The following is an 18,431-nucleotide window of genomic DNA, read 5'->3' on the forward strand; positions in this document are numbered from 1 at the left end:
GGCAGGCACTCAAGCCTCACTCGTATGGCTTCTGCAGCTGATTCCCCTCAACTTGCTCCGCAAACTTGGGAATGTGAGTAGTATGGCACCATGGCTTCAATCCCTCTTCCTTCCTAATCGTAGCCGCAAAACATCCCAACCATCCCTCACGAGGAAAAGCCTTGTTGACTTCTTCACGCGTTTTATCGTGGATAATCTTTCCAAAGTCCTTGACATTCGGATGCTCACCAACATTATCGTAGATAGTAGCTAATTGAATGAGCTGTCCAAGAAAAGTGATGTTTCCTTGAGTTCCGAGGTCTTGATGACGGATGATGGTTTCACAGACAGCTTCGGCTTGGTCTTTTGAAGAGCCGATGTCTTGGAGGAGGTTGAGAGCTTGGAAGCCACCTTGGAACTCGAATGAGAGACGGGTTGAGGACATGTTCTCATCGGTGGTGCCGATGTCGTGAAGAAGACATGCTAGGGCGAGGGTTGAAGGGGAGAGGGTATCAGCCTGCTCAGGGAATTGCTGTCGGAGAATGACGGTCGCTGGTTGAGGGTTCTGTCAGTACACAGAATTCAATCTTTGCGAGGTCGGTATTGACTTACACCAGTAGTAGACTCTCATGGAGTGGTTGTAAGTCTGCTTCAACAGTTTATCTTTGGCATGTTGTTGAGTTTCCTTGACAATCGGATCATCGGTCGGGAACTGAATGCTTTTAACATCAATGTAATCAGGCTCATTGATGTAGGGCCCTTTTTCGAAGATTTTCCCCTCGTCAACTGGGACAGCAGTCCATCCATTGATGGCGACGTCGTCGGAACTCATGATGAGAATGGAAGAAGCAATTGCGATGAGACAAGGTCGAATGAATTGAGAGATTGAAGATTCAGAAACGAAATGAGGGAAATTTGCAACGAATAAATAGTAAAATCTCGGCGTCGGATTTCTAATCAAGACTATCAACCTGAGGACGTCGTTTGAGGGGTAACGTGTGACTATCAACCTAAGGCCGTCGGTTTTGGAGTTTTGGTTTCTGAGTCAATGATGAAGCCGTGTTATGTCATCATGCCCGCTGACATCTTTGCGTCATTATCACGAGAAATACACTTCACGTCAATTGAAATGGAGCTTCGTAGTATAATTGCTGAAAATATTCTTGTTTCATCAGTGAAATAGCAAGTGCCCTGGAAATTTAGACCTTTCCAGCGACAAGCTCATACGAAGGCGGTGGTGCCTCAGACGTAGGCAGTTCGGTCTCGTGTCGAACAACCGGAGCTGAAGGACCTGCCTCTGCCTCCCTTGGCCTTAGAAGTTCCTGCAAATCCTTTCTTCCAACAGCCTTGATGAACTTGACAGCTTCTTGATTCTCTTTGGCTGTTGGATCAGCATTGTAATCTATCAGTTTCTTCGTCAGGTTATAGTCCAACCTCAACAGCGCCAGCATTAAAGGCGTTCTGTTCAGTCCATCAACCTCGTTTACATCAGCACCTGACGCTAAGAGCGCCTCAACGGTGTTCTGCCGATTGACATCGATAGAGTATGTGAGAAGCGTCTGACCCGAGATCATACGGACCTTGGTATTCACGCCTCGACTGAGAATCTCTTGTACCACCGGAGTACTGGGCATTTCGACAGCGTGACAAATAGCAGGTAGTCCAAAGGTTATATCGACAGTCTCAGGACTCGCACCCTTATCCATTAGCATCTTCAGAATCTCAACCTTCTCATCATTGTTCAGAAACGGATTCCTGATAACCTTGATCAGAATAGGTTGCTGAAGCGCATCTGTACCATCAACATCGGCACCCCCCTCGATAAGTTTCTTAACAATCTGGAGTCGTTTCATTCCTATAGTAGCCTCTAGAATACTAGTGCCAAGGATATTCAACAGTCTCACACTTGCGCCTTTGTCAAGGAGTAGTCCGACCATATCGGCATTACCGCTTTGGACAGCGGTGTAAAGGATGGAATGTTTGATGACACTTTCGGCATTGGGATCGGCGCCATGATCGAGGAGGAGACGAGCAAGCTCGACAGTGCCCTTTTTGACGGCGTATACAATGATCTCTTCGCCTATTGCATCCTTGGCATTTGCATTGGCGCCGTGGTTGAGAAGAAGACGAGTGACCTCGATGTTGTCCGTCTTGACGACCTGAACAATAACTTCCTCGCGTCTTTCATTCTTGGCATTGACTGGAGCGCCATTTTCGAGTAAGAATCGGATACCATCCATGTTGCCTTTAGCAACAACATCAACAAAGTATGGCTTCCCAGTCTTGGATGTGCTGTGTACACTCTCCCCTGAATCAATAAGCATCCTAGCGATCTTGAGACTTCCAACGGAAGCAGCCTTGAACAAAGCCGGTAGCTTATTACTTTGTGCTCCAGCTTGCAGAAGAAGACGAGCAGTTCCAACTTGATCATATCTTATGGCGCACTTCAGTGGTGTATCCCCATCTTCGTTGCGACCGTTGACGTTCGCGGCTTGGGAGATCAGCCCTGAGACTTGTTGCTCGTCCCCACGAATGGCGGCTTGGCAGAGTGTTGAGACCAATGGATCATGTTTGCGGAAGCCTGATGTGAGGGCTTTGAAGAACGATGAGCCTTTGGGGCGACGACAGTTGTTTACGGGGCTTTGAGCGAGCGGTGGTGAGACTATTGACGGTGATGCTATTGCCGACGATGTCGTTGTTGATGTTGCAGGCACTGAATACGAAGGCGGTGCAACCTCTTTCTCCTCAATAGGGGCTTTCTCGCTGTTGGGCATGGCAGCATCTCGAACAGTATCTGTATCCGGTTTGACAAGTCTCTTGTTCATAGCCGATTTCACTACTTCCTCGGCTTGATGAATGAAATAAGTCGTGCCAATTGGGCCTAAAGTCTGATCCTTTCTGGTTGATCATTAGAAAGTGAGCCAAGATGTGCAATCGTCAACGCACCTGATGAGGCGAGTAAATACTTCAAGAACATCATTATAGACAGTAAGACAGTCTTCATGTGCCTTCAAGAATTCACTATCCGATCCTGTGACATATTTTGGCTGCCAGCTGCTCAGTTGCATACGCAGAACTTCAATTGTTGTTTCGTAAGTAGCCAGGAGCGGAGTGAGAGTATTGCGAATGTCTTGGAATCGAGGGCCTTCGGGTTTGACATGGAGGAGTTCTTCCAACTCGGTGATGTTGGTCTTCAGTTGGTCAAGACCAGATGATATGAGCTTGAGCTCGAGAACATGCTGTTCATCGCTGTTGACTCGTTCGGTTAAATTATCTGCGGCGGCTGCACAAGATGCTGCGCGCTTTGATATGGAGCTGCATAGGTTGATGAGATTGATGGTGGTTGTCGCAGTCATGTTGGAAATTGTGACTGTTGATCTTGTTGATGATGGTTGACAAGATTGGGGTCAGTCTGATGATATATAATGCAGGGAGGTAGCCAATGCTTGGCTGTCCGCTGCTACACCTGATGTGTGATATTTCGGCCGAACTGTTCATGAGTTGATGACGATGATTGACAGGGGCTTGGACATGGATGCGTGGCGCGGCGTAGTGTAGCGTTTGGACACTAACAGCCCTACGATATGATTCTACCAAGATTAATCGTTTGCTTGACGATTAGCAAATATCTTCCTCAAGGCAGCCCTTTTACTGCCATCGGCTTCGCAAAGTCAAGCCTCCATCGCAACCTGTTCTCTACTGATGATTCAAACCTTAATTTCACTTCAACATCTGTTAATACCTCTCCTCACGGAGAAGTCTGCCAAAACGCCCTACCGAATGCCTTATGCACCTCAGCGGCTTGGCACCACCCAATCTGGCATAGCTAACACACAGTTGATCCTTCATCCAAGACGTTTCGGGAAATCCTTTCGATGCTGCGGGAATTGCTTATGTGGCCTGGCAACCTTCTCGAATGCGCCGCTACCAAGGTTCTTTCGTGGAACGCGTCATCAAAGTAGGACGCGAAAAGCTCGTGATCGACGCTTCGAGTTAAGTGACCTGTAAAAAGTCTGTTCAGGGTCGAGCTCTGTAGTTTGCAAGCTTACGGTGCCAGTATGGTCCTTGGCGACAGTTCTACTGTGAGGTCTACGGGTTGGGTGTTATCCGAGGCGCGAAGTGCGCAGGGGCTTTGTATGAGACGTGGGATGAGATAACCTCAACAATATGATAACCAGCCGTGTGCTTTATCGCAAAGTGCAGTATGGGTTGATTAGACTAGGGAGCAGAACGCCTAGCTAGACAGGTCGGCTCACAGCATGCTATGGTACATCGCCAAACCCTTTTTCATACATCAAGCACCGACCCAAAAGAGCAACAACAAAAATGAAGGCCCGCGATCCTCCAACTTGACCACAACATTACAGACTCTTCGTCTACTTGTTAACGTTTCCGGCGAGGCGGGCAAACTTGAGACCCTTGGTAAGGACAGCGTCGTCGGGGACGGGGCCCTTCTGCTTCTCCTCCTTGATAGCTTCCTCCTTCGTATCCTTGACACCGGCAGAATCCTGTTTGGCAGCCTTGTTGGTGGTCTTCACGGATGAGGTCTTTGCAGGCCGAGTAGTCTTGGGGGTAGCGTGGTCAATTATTTCGACCCAGTCCTCGAAGGACTGATCTTGTTCCAGCTCGAAATCTTCTAGGGCTCGAACCAAGTTCTCGACATCCTTGGAAGGGATATCGCATGCCTCAACCTCACGGTTGAGGGGCTTTCTGGCCACGAGTCGATACATGGTACTGTGTTTGGGATAGCTGAAGTTCGGTTGTTAGGGCTGAAGTCATGCTAGGAGTGATAGAGTCTCGGTTACCTTGCTTTGAGAAGTGCCTTTTTATTTATTTTTTTTTAAAAAAAAAGAGTAAGAAGGTTTTAGTTGACAATAGAGAGAGTGTTGTGATAGTTAGGAATCTTTTGATGTTAGTGGGTTGTGTTTGTGTTGGGAGAAGAAGAAACAGAATTCCGAGTTGGGATTCTGATGGAAAGGCACACCTCGGTGGAGAAGGTGAATGCGAAAGCTCTGCTGCCACTGCTTCGAGAAAATCGTCTGCCATTGGTTATGAACGAGTTCCAGCCGTTTGAACAGGCCCATTGTTTGCTTTTAAACGGATAAAACTAGCCCTATGACAATAGCTTCTCGAATAACAGGAACGCTCAGTCCAAGCCGCCAGCTGTTGGCAGTGCAGGATGCTCATCTTTGCAAATTCGTGTTAATAATTCAAAAGCAAGCTATCTATTGGAGTAGATGAATGACCCAGCGGACTAACCATCTCGTTCAAAGAAACTTTTGACACTGTTCACTCAGTGGAATATAGAACACTTGAAGTGGCTGGGCTAACTGTGACTGGTCTGCGTGTTCAGTTTCTGAGTTGAGGATGCTGTTCCTGGACATGGCTTTGAGATTGAACTAAGATTGGTCTGATGAAATCCTGGCACGGGATGAATTGCGTCAAGTTTTATTTCTTACTATAGAACAAAAGCGTTGTCCTGGTGGTTCTACCATCCTCATATTGTGATGCCTCGGGTCGGCCAATCGATCGGAATTTCTTGCGAGCTGTTCTCGGAAGATGGAAGACCACAGGCTAGGGGATAACAAGCTAAGTCAAAAACAAAAACTTGCTGCGGAAGAGTGATATCCATGCACTACTAACTCTCGAAGGCAAGACTGTTATCAAGAATAAAAAGATGAGAAGCCTTGCGCCAATAAATATTACGAAACGCTAAAACTACCTTTTAGCAACATATGGTTGTTTCTCCAACTTCTATCCTTCACAATCATCCGTGGCCAAGAACAACCTCTCTGGATTATTCGACCGTACGCCAGGACGCTACCGCATGTACGACGCATCCAATGTGAAGTCGTTCTGGCGCTGAAAAGGGGTCAGTTCCATAACCACAGCAGCAAAGTCTACGACTTGAACAGCGTGGGTACTTAGACCACGAGAATCGCGGATAGAATGATTAAGAGATGATATTTATTGACTAGGGATATAGATTATCAATCGAACGAAAGCTAAACACTGGTATATTCGTTCGTGTATCAGACATAAACCAGACACAAAGAGAGAAAGAACGAAAGCCACAGAAAAGGGCCACTCTTAAGACCAGACTCAAAAAGATTAAGAAAATAAACATCGAGGTATTAGATTAAAAAAGTCTAAAAGTTCGAAACCATGAGGACAACCTGGATCAGAAGGGCTTTAAAGATATGTAGCAGCAGAACCGCATTACAGCAGCCCAGCATATTCCGGAAACAGCATGCTATTCCTCGATTTCCCGTAGCCCCAGTCTTCGAAGGCACGACTAACCTCAATGGAGAGTATGCAATCCACGATCACGGCAAAGAGCGCCCTTCTCCCCCTTATGTAAGGAACGTGAAAGGGGCCGCATGAGTTGCCGCGGTTATCAGGATCGACGAAGCCATCCCTACTCCTTCTTTCACGGCAAGGGTGGCAAGATGACCCCTAGCAAGATCAGAGACATGGATGAAATCTCAAATGGCTGTTCCGTCTTGAGTCTCCCAGTCTGTACTAAATACTTAGAGCTGGTCGATCTCGCCAAGCATGACTTTAAGAAGGACAGGCATCAAGTTGGTCGGTGCTACACGGGGGGTTCCCGGTTAAAGTAGTACCAGTCAGGAAGACCAGGCCCGGTGTAACGGTCCTTGTAACGGTCTTGCTTGCGAATCTTGGCGCAGACGTCGCAGTCATCGTAGTAGTCGTCGCCCTCGTCATCATAATAGGTACCCTTGGAACTAGGACTTGAGCCATCTTCAGGCTGAGGCGCGGGAACTTGAGGGACAGTGTCATGGTTGTAGCCGTCTGTGGGGTGGTCATGCGCCTCGGGATAGTCAGATGAAGGATAGCCTGGGTTGTCGTACTCATTTAGGTCGTCCGGGTAGTATGGATCCTGTACAGGAGGTTGCGCAGGCTGATCGGGAACTCCAGGGTTTGGGTAGTCGAGGTCGTCTGGGTAAGTAGGGTCCACTGGTGGATCCTGTATAGGGGGCTGAGCTGGCTGCTCCGGATCAGCTGGAGCATCAGGGGAGTAGTACCCATCATCTTCATAGCCAAACTGAGAGTCTGCACCACTTCCTGCACCTTCTAACTCATAGTGGGCAACATATCCGACTTCCATTCCACTCGCGGCGCCATCTGCGGTAGCCTCGTTAGGCGGTTGTGGCTGCAAAGCATTAGCTCAAATCCTTCACAAAGACTAGTTCAATTACCCATTCACCGCCAACAGCGACGTTTAGAAGAAAGAACATCTTGTTGTGGGCAATAGTCTTCCAAACTTCCGGATCGTTGATTCTCGCACCCTTAAGCTGGTGAAAGTTTTTCCCATCAACATAGAAGTTCAAACTCTCCTCCGCCCAATTAACCGGCGTACGGTCGATCACAACTTTGTAAGTATGCCAGTTCGTACCCGCATCCGGAAGATCAACAGAGTTGGCAATACCCGTCTTCTCACCACAGATACCACCAGGAGCCTTGTCACAATGAACAGCAGCATGGCTCTGGGTCTCACCGTTGACGTGCTCCATGATGTCGATCTCACCACAAGCAGGCCAGATAGGGCCGCCAGTTCGGTGACTATCACCAAGCAACCAAAACGCAGGCCAGATACCCTGTTTCCTTGAAGCAGGAGCGCTACCAAGACGAATATAACCTTGGACAACGGTCTTGGTATTTGGTGTGGGGGTAAACGTGTACTTGCTCTCAAGACGACCGGATGACCAACCCTTTTCAGCACTGCCGTCGCGCTTCGGAATGATACGAAGGACACCATTACCGGTGAGATGGAGGTTCTGCTGGGAAGCTTTGTACTCCTGGTAATCTCCGTTCAGATTCTGGTACCATTGTTCAATGTTCCACTTGGAAGTATCTGGCAGAGAGCCAGCATGTCCGTCGAAACTGTCAGACCACATGTTCCTGTAGCCTGGAAGCTCGGGGACCATATGGGCTGTGCCAGTGGTGGCGAGGAGGAGGAAGAGAATGACCGTGATGAAGAACATCTTGGTTTGTAGGATATGAGATGTAAAATTAAAATGTAGAGTGCTGGTGTTGAGAGAATGTAAGAAATGCGCTCAAGAGGGGCGAGACCTGGGATTTTATAAACATTTGGGATAGAGTTTAAAGGGAATTTTAGAAATTCACGACGAATATCTCGCGATTTGTAGATACAACTCTATTTTGAGTCTAGGGGAAGCATAAAGGGAACTCCACGTGGCATTTACGAGCCTCAGAATTTCGTGCTGTGCAATTTCCGAAGATTTAATGCAAGTTCGTGGCCGATAGCTGGGTTGATAGATTGCTTTTCACACATACCATATGCAATACCAACATTGGATGCTTTGAGTAGGGGGTACTCAATCAAGTCGTTTCCAGATCCCGATATCGAGCTGGTATTGATCCCCCGAAGGCTTTCAGGGGAAGTTGTGTGGCGCGTCGTTAGAACCGGCAACGGCTTGGGGATACTTGAGCAGGAGGTTTGACTTTGGTGGGGGCATTCTTCGTCTTTTACCGAAGCCCTTTGAAAAGAGACGTTCCATAGGGCTACCACGTAGGTAATGTCTTGCGTTACTGACATGATGAGTAATAGAGCTGAGCTGAGCATGAGATATATAAGGCTACCTGATTAGCGTTTCAAGAATCCCTGTCTACTTAGAATTTATGGTTGAAGAAAGTTGCAGTCCAGACATTCCACCTCGCGCTATTGGTTCCCCTGTTCTCACATAAACTCTCTATGCTCGTGCGCGGCATGAAGGCAGCACGCGGCTTGTTTTTCGCCTCTGGGAAAACGGGGCTTCAAAATCGATAAGCTGAACTCTATTTACGGGATACATCTGATAACTCACGCATCCCGCCATTTCCTTTTGTTTCTCTTCCTTTCGATGCGAGCCTCTTCCTACGGCTCCAATTTGTGATAGCCACGATCTCGGATAAACCATATCAGAAGATTCAAATCCTGTCAACAAGTCCTACCACCTCATCCAGTGAGCCCACCGTGAATTGAGGCTTCAACTTCTCACATGCGTGCTTATCCCCATATCCATATCTGCACCAAACAGACTTTGCTCCAATGTTGGCAGCAAATTTCACATCTGCCTCCGTGTCCCCAACGACTAAAGTTTTCGAGACGTCAATGTCTGTGAGCCCACGAGCTGTCAAGGCTGGGAGCAGAACATTCTCGAAGCTTCCGGGGTCAGGCTTCCTCGTTGCGCCCGGAGTGTTATCTCCGACGATCAAATCTTTGGGGATGGTGTCGATGTCGTTGTTGTTCAGGGCCGCGTCGACTGCGGCCACTCCTTTGTTACTGATAATGGCGACAGGAATGTCTCTTTCAGCCAACTTCTTCAATAGTTCCTGGGCACCATGAAATGCCGATACGAGTTTCTGACCCTCATCGTTGTAGAAGCGACGATATGTTGACGTCCATTCACCCTCATCGAAAAAATCGGGAGAAGTATGTAGTTCTTTGAGAACTTCCTTGAGGCCCAATCCAGAACCGATCAACTTCTGCACTTCAGACTCTGCCGGAGCTGAGTCTGGGAGCAGCGAGTCGAAGGTGAGCTTGATGCTGTGAGAAATGGCTTGATGGGTATCAAAAAGAGTCCCATCAAAGTCGAAGATGACTAATTGAGCAGGCATATTGACGGCTTAAGGAAGGTTAATAGAAGTATTCACGGATTGAGTAGATTATGACTATTGCACGAGGCTTGTGTATTGATTGGGTGAATCTGATTGAGAGATGAGAAAATTTATCAGTCTACACCAAACCCCGCTTGCTGCGTCATCTGTCAGCAAGACACGCAGCCGCTTCCGACATAGGATAGGCCCTCATTATATCGGGGGATAAAAGCGAAAATCGCATCTTGTCACAGCCCCTCGGGCATTTCGTAATTCGAGAAGTCCTCAGGCATGTGGACTAGAGATTCCCACATATCCTGAGAAGAGGAAGGTCAGCTTAGGAAACTTTGTTCTTGTAGAGCGACGTACCCAGTCGACGCCATCCGAGCTGTTCAGCATAGCCTCGATGCCTTGGAACTCAGTTGAGAATGGCGTCTCGTTCGAATCAGAATGCCCACTCATGTTCACTACTCTGGTCAGTTTATAAGACATATTGATTCGAGCATCAGACCGACCATTACCGTTGCCGTTCTGAGCCGGCGCTTTCTCCGCATTCTCAGCTGGTAGCTTCGCCTCGTCTTTTGAACAAGTCGTGACAGCTTTCAGCATCACAGTGAGCATATCATACGCCTGCTTGGCCTCAGCAGAAACAGCTTTGATAGCCGCCCAAAAAGCTTGCGAGGTTTGAAGCGCCTCGATCATCGTCTCACGAGTATATCCCACGAGTTCTGGATTCTGCTGCTCAGGTGGCACTCCAAGCTCGACGCAAACTACCATGGATGCTAGCGAGAAGTCATGTCTCTCGAGAGAAGTGAGAAACCATCTGTCGTTGTACAGCAGTCCACCGACCTGGACCTCTTTCAATATACTAGCCTGGTGCCCCAGCACAGTCATTGCTGAGTCAACGCAAGCCGTTCTGGAGTAGTTATACTTAGGGTCCTGGTATGCCTTGGTCATATGATGGCGGTGCAGTGTACATCTTGCTTTTTGGAAGAGTAGTTCAAGGTTATATCGTCGAATGAGGAGGTACGGTGGAACCATGAAGCAATCTTCCAGCCTGGCTATCTTATAGCAAGTCGGCATGGACTGACGCATCTGATGAAGCTTTTGATCAAGAGCCATGATCTCGTTATAATCTTCTGTTTTCCCGAGCGACACCTGGTTGAAGATTGTGCGAAAGATGGACATCATCCTAACTTTGACGCGGGTATATAATATATCGGTACCCTCCGTCTCGGGTCTCGGGGGAGGAAGCTGTGTTGACTCAGGGCCAAAGTCCTCGTCGTTGATGTTACGCGGCAGGCGAGTATCGCACTGAGACTCTTGAATGAGTGATGGCAAGCCCAGTTGGCAAGAGGTCAGGATATCAAGTTGCTGGAAAACACCCCATACTCGACGGCGCATCTCGCCGTGAAAAGGCGAGATCCGAGGGTAGTTATCTGGATCACGATGGTAGCCCATTCGCATAGCCAAACGAATAGCAATACCGGTAAGGATCCAGACACCCAAGTGAGCATCTCGACGACGGACGAATTCACCGTGGATATTGAATAGGAGTGTCTCCAAAGTATACTTACCAGGAGCCGTGGAGTACTTGGAAAGAAGAAGACAGTCTGTGCACCTCTGCTGGAAGGACTCTGCGACCTCAAGAGCTGATCCCATTCCTTCAGGGAGCTCGTCTTGCGATCGAATGTACAGGAATGTTCCGGTGGCTAGAATGCCGAAGAACATGCCGACCCATTGGACGGAGACAGAGTTGGGGTCGTTCCAGAAGCGTTTGTACTATATAAAGGTGAGCCAGGCAAAACAGTAGTAGAAGTCACTTACCTCGCCTTCAAACTCTCCTGAATGGGTGATCACTTCGCAGAGTCAGTTAGAACACCGGAGCCAGAAGTTGAACGTACTGATCGACGGCTCAGTCGACGTGAAGTATCGAGACACAAGTCTATCTGTGATGTGCTTCGGGGGAACGTCCGCCAGAATCTCTTCAAGAGTTGGGGCTAATCTTCCTGGCCCCAGAAGCAGCGGTACTTGGCTTTGAGCTTGATCCACTATGCCCAAGTCACTCGCTTCATGGCTTTCCTCCAGATGTTCGCGAATATGCTCAACCTGGGGTGTCCTCGTTTCAGAAGTGCTCTCTGCGCTAAGTAGTTACTCACCTCATGACAGATAGCAGACCAGTGACTGCTAGAAACATAAATCGTCTCATTGGGATTCGCCATCATTCTCCCAGGCTTGACCTCTGAGCCCTCCACATGAGAAGACTGATGCGACCCTTGATGAGATCCTTGAGTGGTAACAAAAGTACTCGCCGGGCTCTTGATACTAGGCGAACCATTAGACGTCCCCTGCTGGGCGGGCATCTGTTGAACCATGGAGCCAAGAAGTTGCTCAAGATGTCGAACACGATCACTCAGATCATTATGTCTGCTATCCCGTCTCTGAGCAGCAACGCGACCTCGTGGCCAAGGCGCATATTGACACGAGACATTTCTCGCAACACAATTGCTACATGGCTCATCGCGGTCACATTTCAGTCTGGAGATCTCGTCAGCATCGTCATCGGCGCCAAGAAAAGGCGGCGTACTTTCGTTGTCGACAGGAGCTACACGATAACGTTGCTCGAACAGGCTGTTGCTGCATCTTCACTTCTACCGCAAGGTTCAAGTATCTGGGTATAGAGACTGAGAAAATAGTTTATGGGAATTAGGAAATGACATTTACATCCACCCATAGGTAGTTTAAGCTTAGATTGCTTAGCGTCTGCACTGCCGCAGAGTCAGGGACACGCGGATGCTTACGTCACGTGAAAGCCTCACGAACTGGCTACTCTTTTCGATGCGAATGATTATGCATGATAGCTTATGATGCTTTATCTTGCAGTCTTGGCTATTGATCTGCGTATGGTACTGTCCTGTGATGGATGCTCTTGACCCGCGGGCCCGCTGTTCCGAGTGACCGATTCGGCGAGACCGGGTGAGATTTACAAGGGTTTCAGCGTAGGGCTGACACTGACTTTAGGGCTGAGAATGCCTTGCTAGACGATTGGCGCGTAAAACCTCATCCTGTTCTCAGGATCCCACTTCTTTTTGAGTGTCTTGAGCTTTTCGATCCTCCAGGGCTCATGGCCGTACATCTCTTCCAGAGACTCAAAGCCATGAGCGTAGTTAACGTATGCACGTAAATGCTCGGGGTCCCCACTAGCCTCTAACAAATGCCTCCTCAATTTCTCACCATGCTCCTGCGCAAGTCCATCAAGCGTCGCGTTAGGTTTGTAGAGGATGTAAGGCGTAACAAGAATCTCATCATCGCGGTGAGGAAATGCGGAGTTTTTCGCATCAACTGCCTTGACGCCATGTGTAGAATACCCTTCAAGAAGAAAGAATGAACCAGCGAACTCGGGAACACGCTTCGACATGTCAGCGATTTCATTGAAGACTTTGCGCACGGCGACGAGATCGTATGTCTTGAGACCAATTGGGTATCGAAGACCGGTGAAGCCCTTTGCGCATCCGACAGAATCGTCACCCATGAGGGTGATGGTGGCTAACTCAGGCATTGAAGCTTCGCCGGCGTCGACGTTGAGAGGACCGAGGTCGTGTAGTGGTTTCGCATAGTCTCGCGCTTCTTGGACAGCGCCATCTGAGATGACGGCGTACCAGATGATTGGCTACAAAGTGTCAGCTAGGTTTCTCATCCCAAGAAAAGATACTCGCCTTATCTGGGTCAATTTCAGGAATGTTGACGATGTAGATCCAGTGAGTCAAATGCGGCGGTTGAGTCTTCATCATCTTATTCGTCAACTCCAGAACATCCTCAAGTTTATCCCCAAGAAAGACGAAAATCTCATAAGACCACTTGGGATTGTTGATGTCGTAGATTCGGTACTGCCATTCCGTCACGATGCCAAAGTTATGCCCTGCTCCACGAAGAGCCCAGAACAAATCGGGGTTTGAGTCCTCCGAGGCCGTCACTGCGTCTCCATTGGGGAGTACAACTCGTGCTGAAATGACTTGGTCTGATGCGAGGCCGTATTGGCCTTGTAACCAGCCGTGACCGCCACCAAGGACGGGCGCTGAAACGCCGACGCATTCGCAGATGCCGGTGACTGTCTTCTGTTTCAGCAGCGTCACTTGATTCAGGTGACCAACTTACCTGTTTGCTTTCCAGCTGCCCAGAGCTCATTTACTACTTTCTTCACACTGGCGCCTCCACCTATCCTCGCAGACTTTCCGTCATCCGCAATGTCAATAACATTTTGATCCCGCATGTCCACAACAATGACATCCTTGGCTAGCTGCAGTGCTTCAGTTGCTCCATGGCCACCAGATCTCGCAAGGAACGGAATTCCATGGCCATTTGCGAATCTAATCTGCGACATGTCAGTAGGACACTCGTCTCAGAACAATCATCCTTACAGTTTCTTGCACGTCACTCTCGGAGAAAGTCCTCACGACGGCACCAGGCTGCGGCCCATGCCAGTCTCGCCACCTACTAACAAGACCACCAAACGACGAGTCATGGGGTAAGACGATTGACGCTTGTGGTGAGAGCTTCGAGGATAATTCAGGCCATGAATTCTGCGCGACGAGTGATGCGAGACCAAGGCGACCGAGAATTTTCTGCGGCGAAGGTGCCTTGCCCAACGCCCAAGATGCACCAGCAGCGATGAACTCCATAGCTGTCTATTCCAATACAAACGAACAACTGTGAGAGCGGATGGCTGGAGGACATTGATCTGCATTTAAACCTCATTTCAGCCCCCATCTTGGCTGTCGGATCTGACCCACCTCATCCGGTGAAGCTTACTCGGCAATAGCCGTATTACCAATGAGACCACTATTTCTTAAGTCCGATAATGTATTATCCGAATGTCAGCCAATACCAGCTGATCTCGGATAATGGGAGTCTGTCCGAGGTGGTGTTCTGAGACGCTATTGCTTGTTTTGCTCCGCTCGGTAAGCTTGTTAAGGATGAATATACGCAATGGTGCCGGTCGCGTAGAGAGACAGCTTATTGGACAGCCATGTTCTGCGAAATGCAATGTGAACAATAAAACCTACCGTAGGCTTCCCTTTCCATCGCCATTGTATACCTATTTCTCATACCTGTGAGTTGTAACCAATCCGCTGACGAACTCAGCTATCAGTGCGGGAAATGTACGATTCTGTTAATCTTTCCGCCATGGGTGAAGGTGCTTCAAGGTTGTCGTCTCGCTCATACTTATGTACAAGGAAGTACAAAGACATCGCCAACTCATCCTCACTTCCTCAACCCCAAAATCTCTAAAATCTCATCAGTATCCGTATGATCCCTCGAATTCCTCATCCGATGACACCACGTCACCTTCTTATCATCCCCCTCCCCAACAAATAAGAACTCTCCGCCCTGCTGACTCGTCGTTCCCCAATTCCACACAGGATATCCCTCCAGTATCTTCCAAAACGCATTCTTCATGGACAACCAAGCTACCCAGAAAGACGAGTGCGGGATATACTTATTTGGAGGCCCCTCTTCCCACGTCTGAATCATGCCGAGAGTGTTGTAAAGCTCTTCAGAAGGATCAGTATAGATGGGAAATTCGCAGCCTGTGTCTATGCGATACATGTCGACTGTTCTAAGGTCTCCGTGACCTACTATCACGATCTCGGTGTTTATTTCTTTTAGCTTTTCTGGAGTTGCGTTTTTGGCCAGAAAGCTGGTGTAGCTCACGCATGACTGAGGGTGTTAGCTGGGCAAATATCGCAGTATGGGGACCATACGCAGCAGAAGAAATGGCGAACGAAGACAACGAGGACTCGACGTGGCAGCCCTGGCCCGCTATAAATGCTCTTGAAGGTATGCTTCTCTCCCTTGCCATCAAGGACCTCAATCGCATCAGCGATCTTGAGGGCCTCGGCCGTCGGTAGGTCGTCGTTGACTTGGCCGTTAGAGACCTCCTTCCCTTGAGGGATCTCACACGATTTATCCATCTTGAATCTTCTGAGTAACCTGCAAAGTCAAGTTTGTCTCGTGCTGTGTCAAGATGCGGGGGCGTTATGTGCCTCTCTATCTAAGGGTATGATCATCGTCGAAGCAACAAAATGTGTCTGACGTAAGCACTAGAGACTTTTATGTCAACACTCCGGTCAGTGCCAAGTATTTTCCCTTGGATTGAAGAGATCAGCATCAGAAGCGAGGCGAATTGTCATGTTAACTTTTAAAGGAGTTCAGAGAACGAATACACGAGCGAAACGAGATCGTCCCAGACAACAGGTTGGGGAAGCGCCAAACAAACAATGCTAGAACAGACCTCAACAGGTCATTTACCGCTAAAAGCGCTAAGAAACAAGCATAACACCACTAACGTAACACTACTCCACTATCCCATCACAAATCTGACACTCTGCTTCCAATCGTCCCTGGGCATCTTCAAAGAATTAATGTGCTGAGACTTGTTCTCAAAACCAATTCCAACCGTGCACAAGATATCCAGGTTCTCATCGATACCCAACTCCCTCTTGATGATATCCGGGTATCCAGTTGGCGCAGCAGAGACTTGCGTGCCCAATCCCTTCTCCGTCAACAGTAGAAGAAGGGTCTGCAGATAAATCCCAACTGACAGAACATCGCCTTTGTTTAGGTCTTTATCAATGGAAATAACGGCGACGACTGGCGCGTTGTAGAAGTTAAAGTTGTCGATGAGAGTTTTCGTCATTGCCTCTGTATCTCCGCGGGCAATGTTGTAACCATTCGGTCCGTAGACATGATGACCCAGTTCTGAACGATAGTGGTTATACGACTCAGGAATCGCATCAATCTTGAGCTCCTCTTTATTCTCAAAAGCAGCAATCAGTGCCGCAGATAAGCGCTTCAGCGGCTCACCAGAAGCGACAGTGACTCTCCAAGGCTGGATATTCGTCGAAGAAGGAGCATGTTGAGCAACACTAAAACAATCCTCTATGACAGACATGGGAACTGCTTGACCAGTGCAAAACGCACGAGTGCTATGTCTGTCGAGAATGGTTTCAGCTACAGCATTGCGAGCTGATTGGATCTCATGGCGCTGGAAGGTTTGTTCTGAAGGCATTGTAGGCTTGCTGTCGTCTTGAATGTGATCTCTGCAGCCGAAAGCTTGGGGCATAATGTTCTTGAGTATGAGAGACATGGTGACTTATGGATTTTCTAAAAGGTTCATCTGCCTGAGGTGTCAAGATCTTGACGTGGTCGTTAGTCGCTTATATGGACAAATTCTAGGGCGGCGTTATCCATGATCGGATTTAAGCATGTCTTCGGTCGAAACTTGTGGAGACTTGAAATGCAGGTGATGGAATAAGGCATATTTCTAATTTTTCAGATGGATTTTCGGTTAACTGAAGAATCGTAGTTATTCGTTGGCTTGGGCAGGCTTGGCGTAGCAGGAATTTCCGGCTCGACGAGGGGCACCAATTCGTCCGAAAGGCATTACTCATCCTCCATAAGCAAGATTGTGGCAACACCAGCTGACAAATATGTCCTGCAAGAAGCCCAGTATGAGAGTCCTTTACTCAAAGGGTGTCCAGGTCCATCCCAGGTAATGGCCGGGGGTGACAACAGACTACAGTAATTTTCGGCGTTACGCAACACTTTGCAACTGATCGGATTTATCAAGTCAACTTATACAACCAGTCCAAGGTTATCAGCAGGGAGTTTTGGGACATTTGTTATGAACGAACTAGAGATGTTTGAAAAGGACGAAGCCTGATGATTGGAAAAAGGCTTTTGAGGGAAAATATACAGCTTTTATACCTGGAGAACATATGACTAAAGTTAGTATTCGAAGACCTGGCCATTTCTTGACAGAGTTATAGTGAAGGCTGGTTTGTGAAAGAAATCTACAGAGCGTGTGGGAAAAGCCCTATTCGTGAGACGTTGAAGCATTTCTATTGTACCTCATGAGAAATTAAAAACACTTGTGTTTGCCAGTCATTATCATTCGATTTGCATCAGCCTAAATGGTATCATTGGCATGTGTCATTCAGAGTGCGTCCTGGTCGAGACCTAGTGGTTATTGTACCTCGCCTTATGTTCCTGGCCATCAACAGAGTCTTGTTGACAAGTGCTTCTAAGGTCCCAGTATGTAGGACATGTAACTTGGACACAAAGGATCGCTGAAAGGTATAAGTTTGCATAAACTCAATAGAAGCACGAATAAAGAAATATTTAAATAAACACATAGCTATATGGTTTGACACTACTTAATGCAGTCAATCAAAGCATTTCCGCACATATAAAAGCTTTCTGGCTGATAATACACGCCCTACTCTGCACGCAAGTTTGGGACCCAAGCTGGAGGTATAGAAAAAGGACTCCTAGATTCAGCCAATTCTGGTTTCGAGTATAAACAGCTATAAAGTTTAAGTCAGGTGCCACTTTGGTTGCCGCATTTAGAAAAGATAAATGAGATTATCTCGACCCTGCTTGCAGTAGTGTTTTCAACTAGAATAACGGAAAGCCTGAAATTGACATCCTGGCTTAAATTGCAGATTCACATTGGCAAAGAGAATAGCATAGCAGTATAAAAATGCTTCAGTGAATAAAGTCCACATAACAAATACTGCATATCAGCCAGAAGGTTCAAATTGGAAAATAAAAATTAAAAAAACTGAGTAGTTCATGAATCCAATGCGTATTGAATAAAGCATTAGCAGATGTCAAAAAGCAGGTCTCGGAGGGAGTCGAACCCTCGCTGGCGGAATCAGAATCCGCAGTCATAACCGTTAGACCACGAAACCTTTTTTAATTCTTGATCACTTTTTCTTTTACTGTAATCTATACCCAGTTATGTCTCTCAAATTCATGAATTTTAACAA

General features: G+C 47.8%; 7 protein-coding genes and 1 non-coding gene across 8 annotated transcripts; all 8 read right to left on the bottom strand.

The window, feature by feature from the left end:
* Positions 1–16: 16 nt before the first annotated feature.
* On the bottom strand, positions 17–811 carry BKA55DRAFT_522437 (uncharacterized protein; the record flags this gene model as incomplete). The annotated part of the gene is made up of 2 exons (XM_046188581.1): positions 17–531; positions 592–811. The coding sequence occupies 2 exons, from the start codon at positions 809–811 to the stop codon at positions 17–19; spliced, it is 735 nt and encodes a 244-aa protein (XP_046044798.1).
* A 367-nt stretch (positions 812–1,178) lies between these two features.
* On the bottom strand, positions 1,179–3,335 carry BKA55DRAFT_521932 (ankyrin repeat-containing domain protein; the record flags this gene model as incomplete). Its single annotated transcript, XM_046188546.1, has 2 exons — positions 1,179–2,877; positions 2,926–3,335. The coding sequence occupies 2 exons, from the start codon at positions 3,333–3,335 to the stop codon at positions 1,179–1,181; spliced, it is 2,109 nt and encodes a 702-aa protein (XP_046044799.1).
* Positions 3,336–3,922: 587 nt separating this feature from the next.
* Positions 3,923–5,142, bottom strand: BKA55DRAFT_579825 (uncharacterized protein). Its single transcript, XM_046193917.1, has one exon. It carries the CDS (start codon positions 4,707–4,709, stop codon positions 4,356–4,358), a length of 354 nt encoding a protein of 117 aa, XP_046044800.1. The 5' UTR covers positions 4,710–5,142; the 3' UTR covers positions 3,923–4,355.
* A 1,429-nt stretch (positions 5,143–6,571) lies between these two features.
* BKA55DRAFT_544221 (concanavalin A-like lectin/glucanase domain-containing protein) lies at positions 6,572–7,985 on the bottom strand (the record flags this gene model as incomplete). The annotated part of the gene is made up of 2 exons (XM_046190681.1): positions 6,572–7,153; positions 7,200–7,985. The coding sequence occupies 2 exons, from the start codon at positions 7,983–7,985 to the stop codon at positions 6,572–6,574; spliced, it is 1,368 nt and encodes a 455-aa protein (XP_046044801.1).
* A 946-nt stretch (positions 7,986–8,931) lies between these two features.
* BKA55DRAFT_597980 (uncharacterized protein) lies at positions 8,932–14,279 on the bottom strand (the record flags this gene model as incomplete). Its single annotated transcript, XM_046196151.1, has 10 exons — positions 8,932–9,629; positions 9,966–10,067; positions 10,116–11,382; positions 11,428–11,459; positions 11,505–11,709; positions 11,760–12,237; positions 12,684–13,270; positions 13,317–13,708; positions 13,756–13,972; positions 14,019–14,279. 10 exons carry the CDS (start codon positions 14,277–14,279, stop codon positions 8,932–8,934), a joined length of 4,239 nt encoding a protein of 1,412 aa, XP_046044802.1.
* Positions 14,280–14,862: 583 nt separating this feature from the next.
* BKA55DRAFT_695222 (AhpC/TSA antioxidant enzyme-domain-containing protein) lies at positions 14,863–15,572 on the bottom strand (the record flags this gene model as incomplete). Its single annotated transcript, XM_046200132.1, has 2 exons — positions 14,863–15,318; positions 15,363–15,572. 2 exons carry the CDS (start codon positions 15,570–15,572, stop codon positions 14,863–14,865), a joined length of 666 nt encoding a protein of 221 aa, XP_046044803.1.
* A 55-nt stretch (positions 15,573–15,627) lies between these two features.
* Positions 15,628–16,984, bottom strand: BKA55DRAFT_579839 (Nitroreductase-like protein). The gene is made up of 2 exons (XM_046193918.1): positions 15,806–16,984; positions 15,628–15,727 (listed from the first exon to the last, which is right to left on the bottom strand). Exon 1 carries the CDS (start codon positions 16,745–16,747, stop codon positions 15,962–15,964), a length of 786 nt encoding a protein of 261 aa, XP_046044804.1. The 5' UTR covers positions 16,748–16,984; the 3' UTR covers positions 15,628–15,727; positions 15,806–15,961.
* Positions 16,985–18,281: 1,297 nt separating this feature from the next.
* BKA55DRAFT_t275 lies at positions 18,282–18,353 on the bottom strand. The gene has a single exon. It is a non-coding gene; the product is annotated as a tRNA-Gln (tRNA).
* Between the last annotated feature and the right edge of the window lie 78 nt (positions 18,354–18,431).

Source organism: Fusarium redolens (assembly GCF_020744475.1).
Source record: "Fusarium redolens strain MPI-CAGE-AT-0023 chromosome Unknown BKA55scaffold_17, whole genome shotgun sequence".
In the NCBI taxonomy this organism is placed as follows: Eukaryota; Fungi; Ascomycota; class Sordariomycetes; order Hypocreales; family Nectriaceae; genus Fusarium; species Fusarium redolens.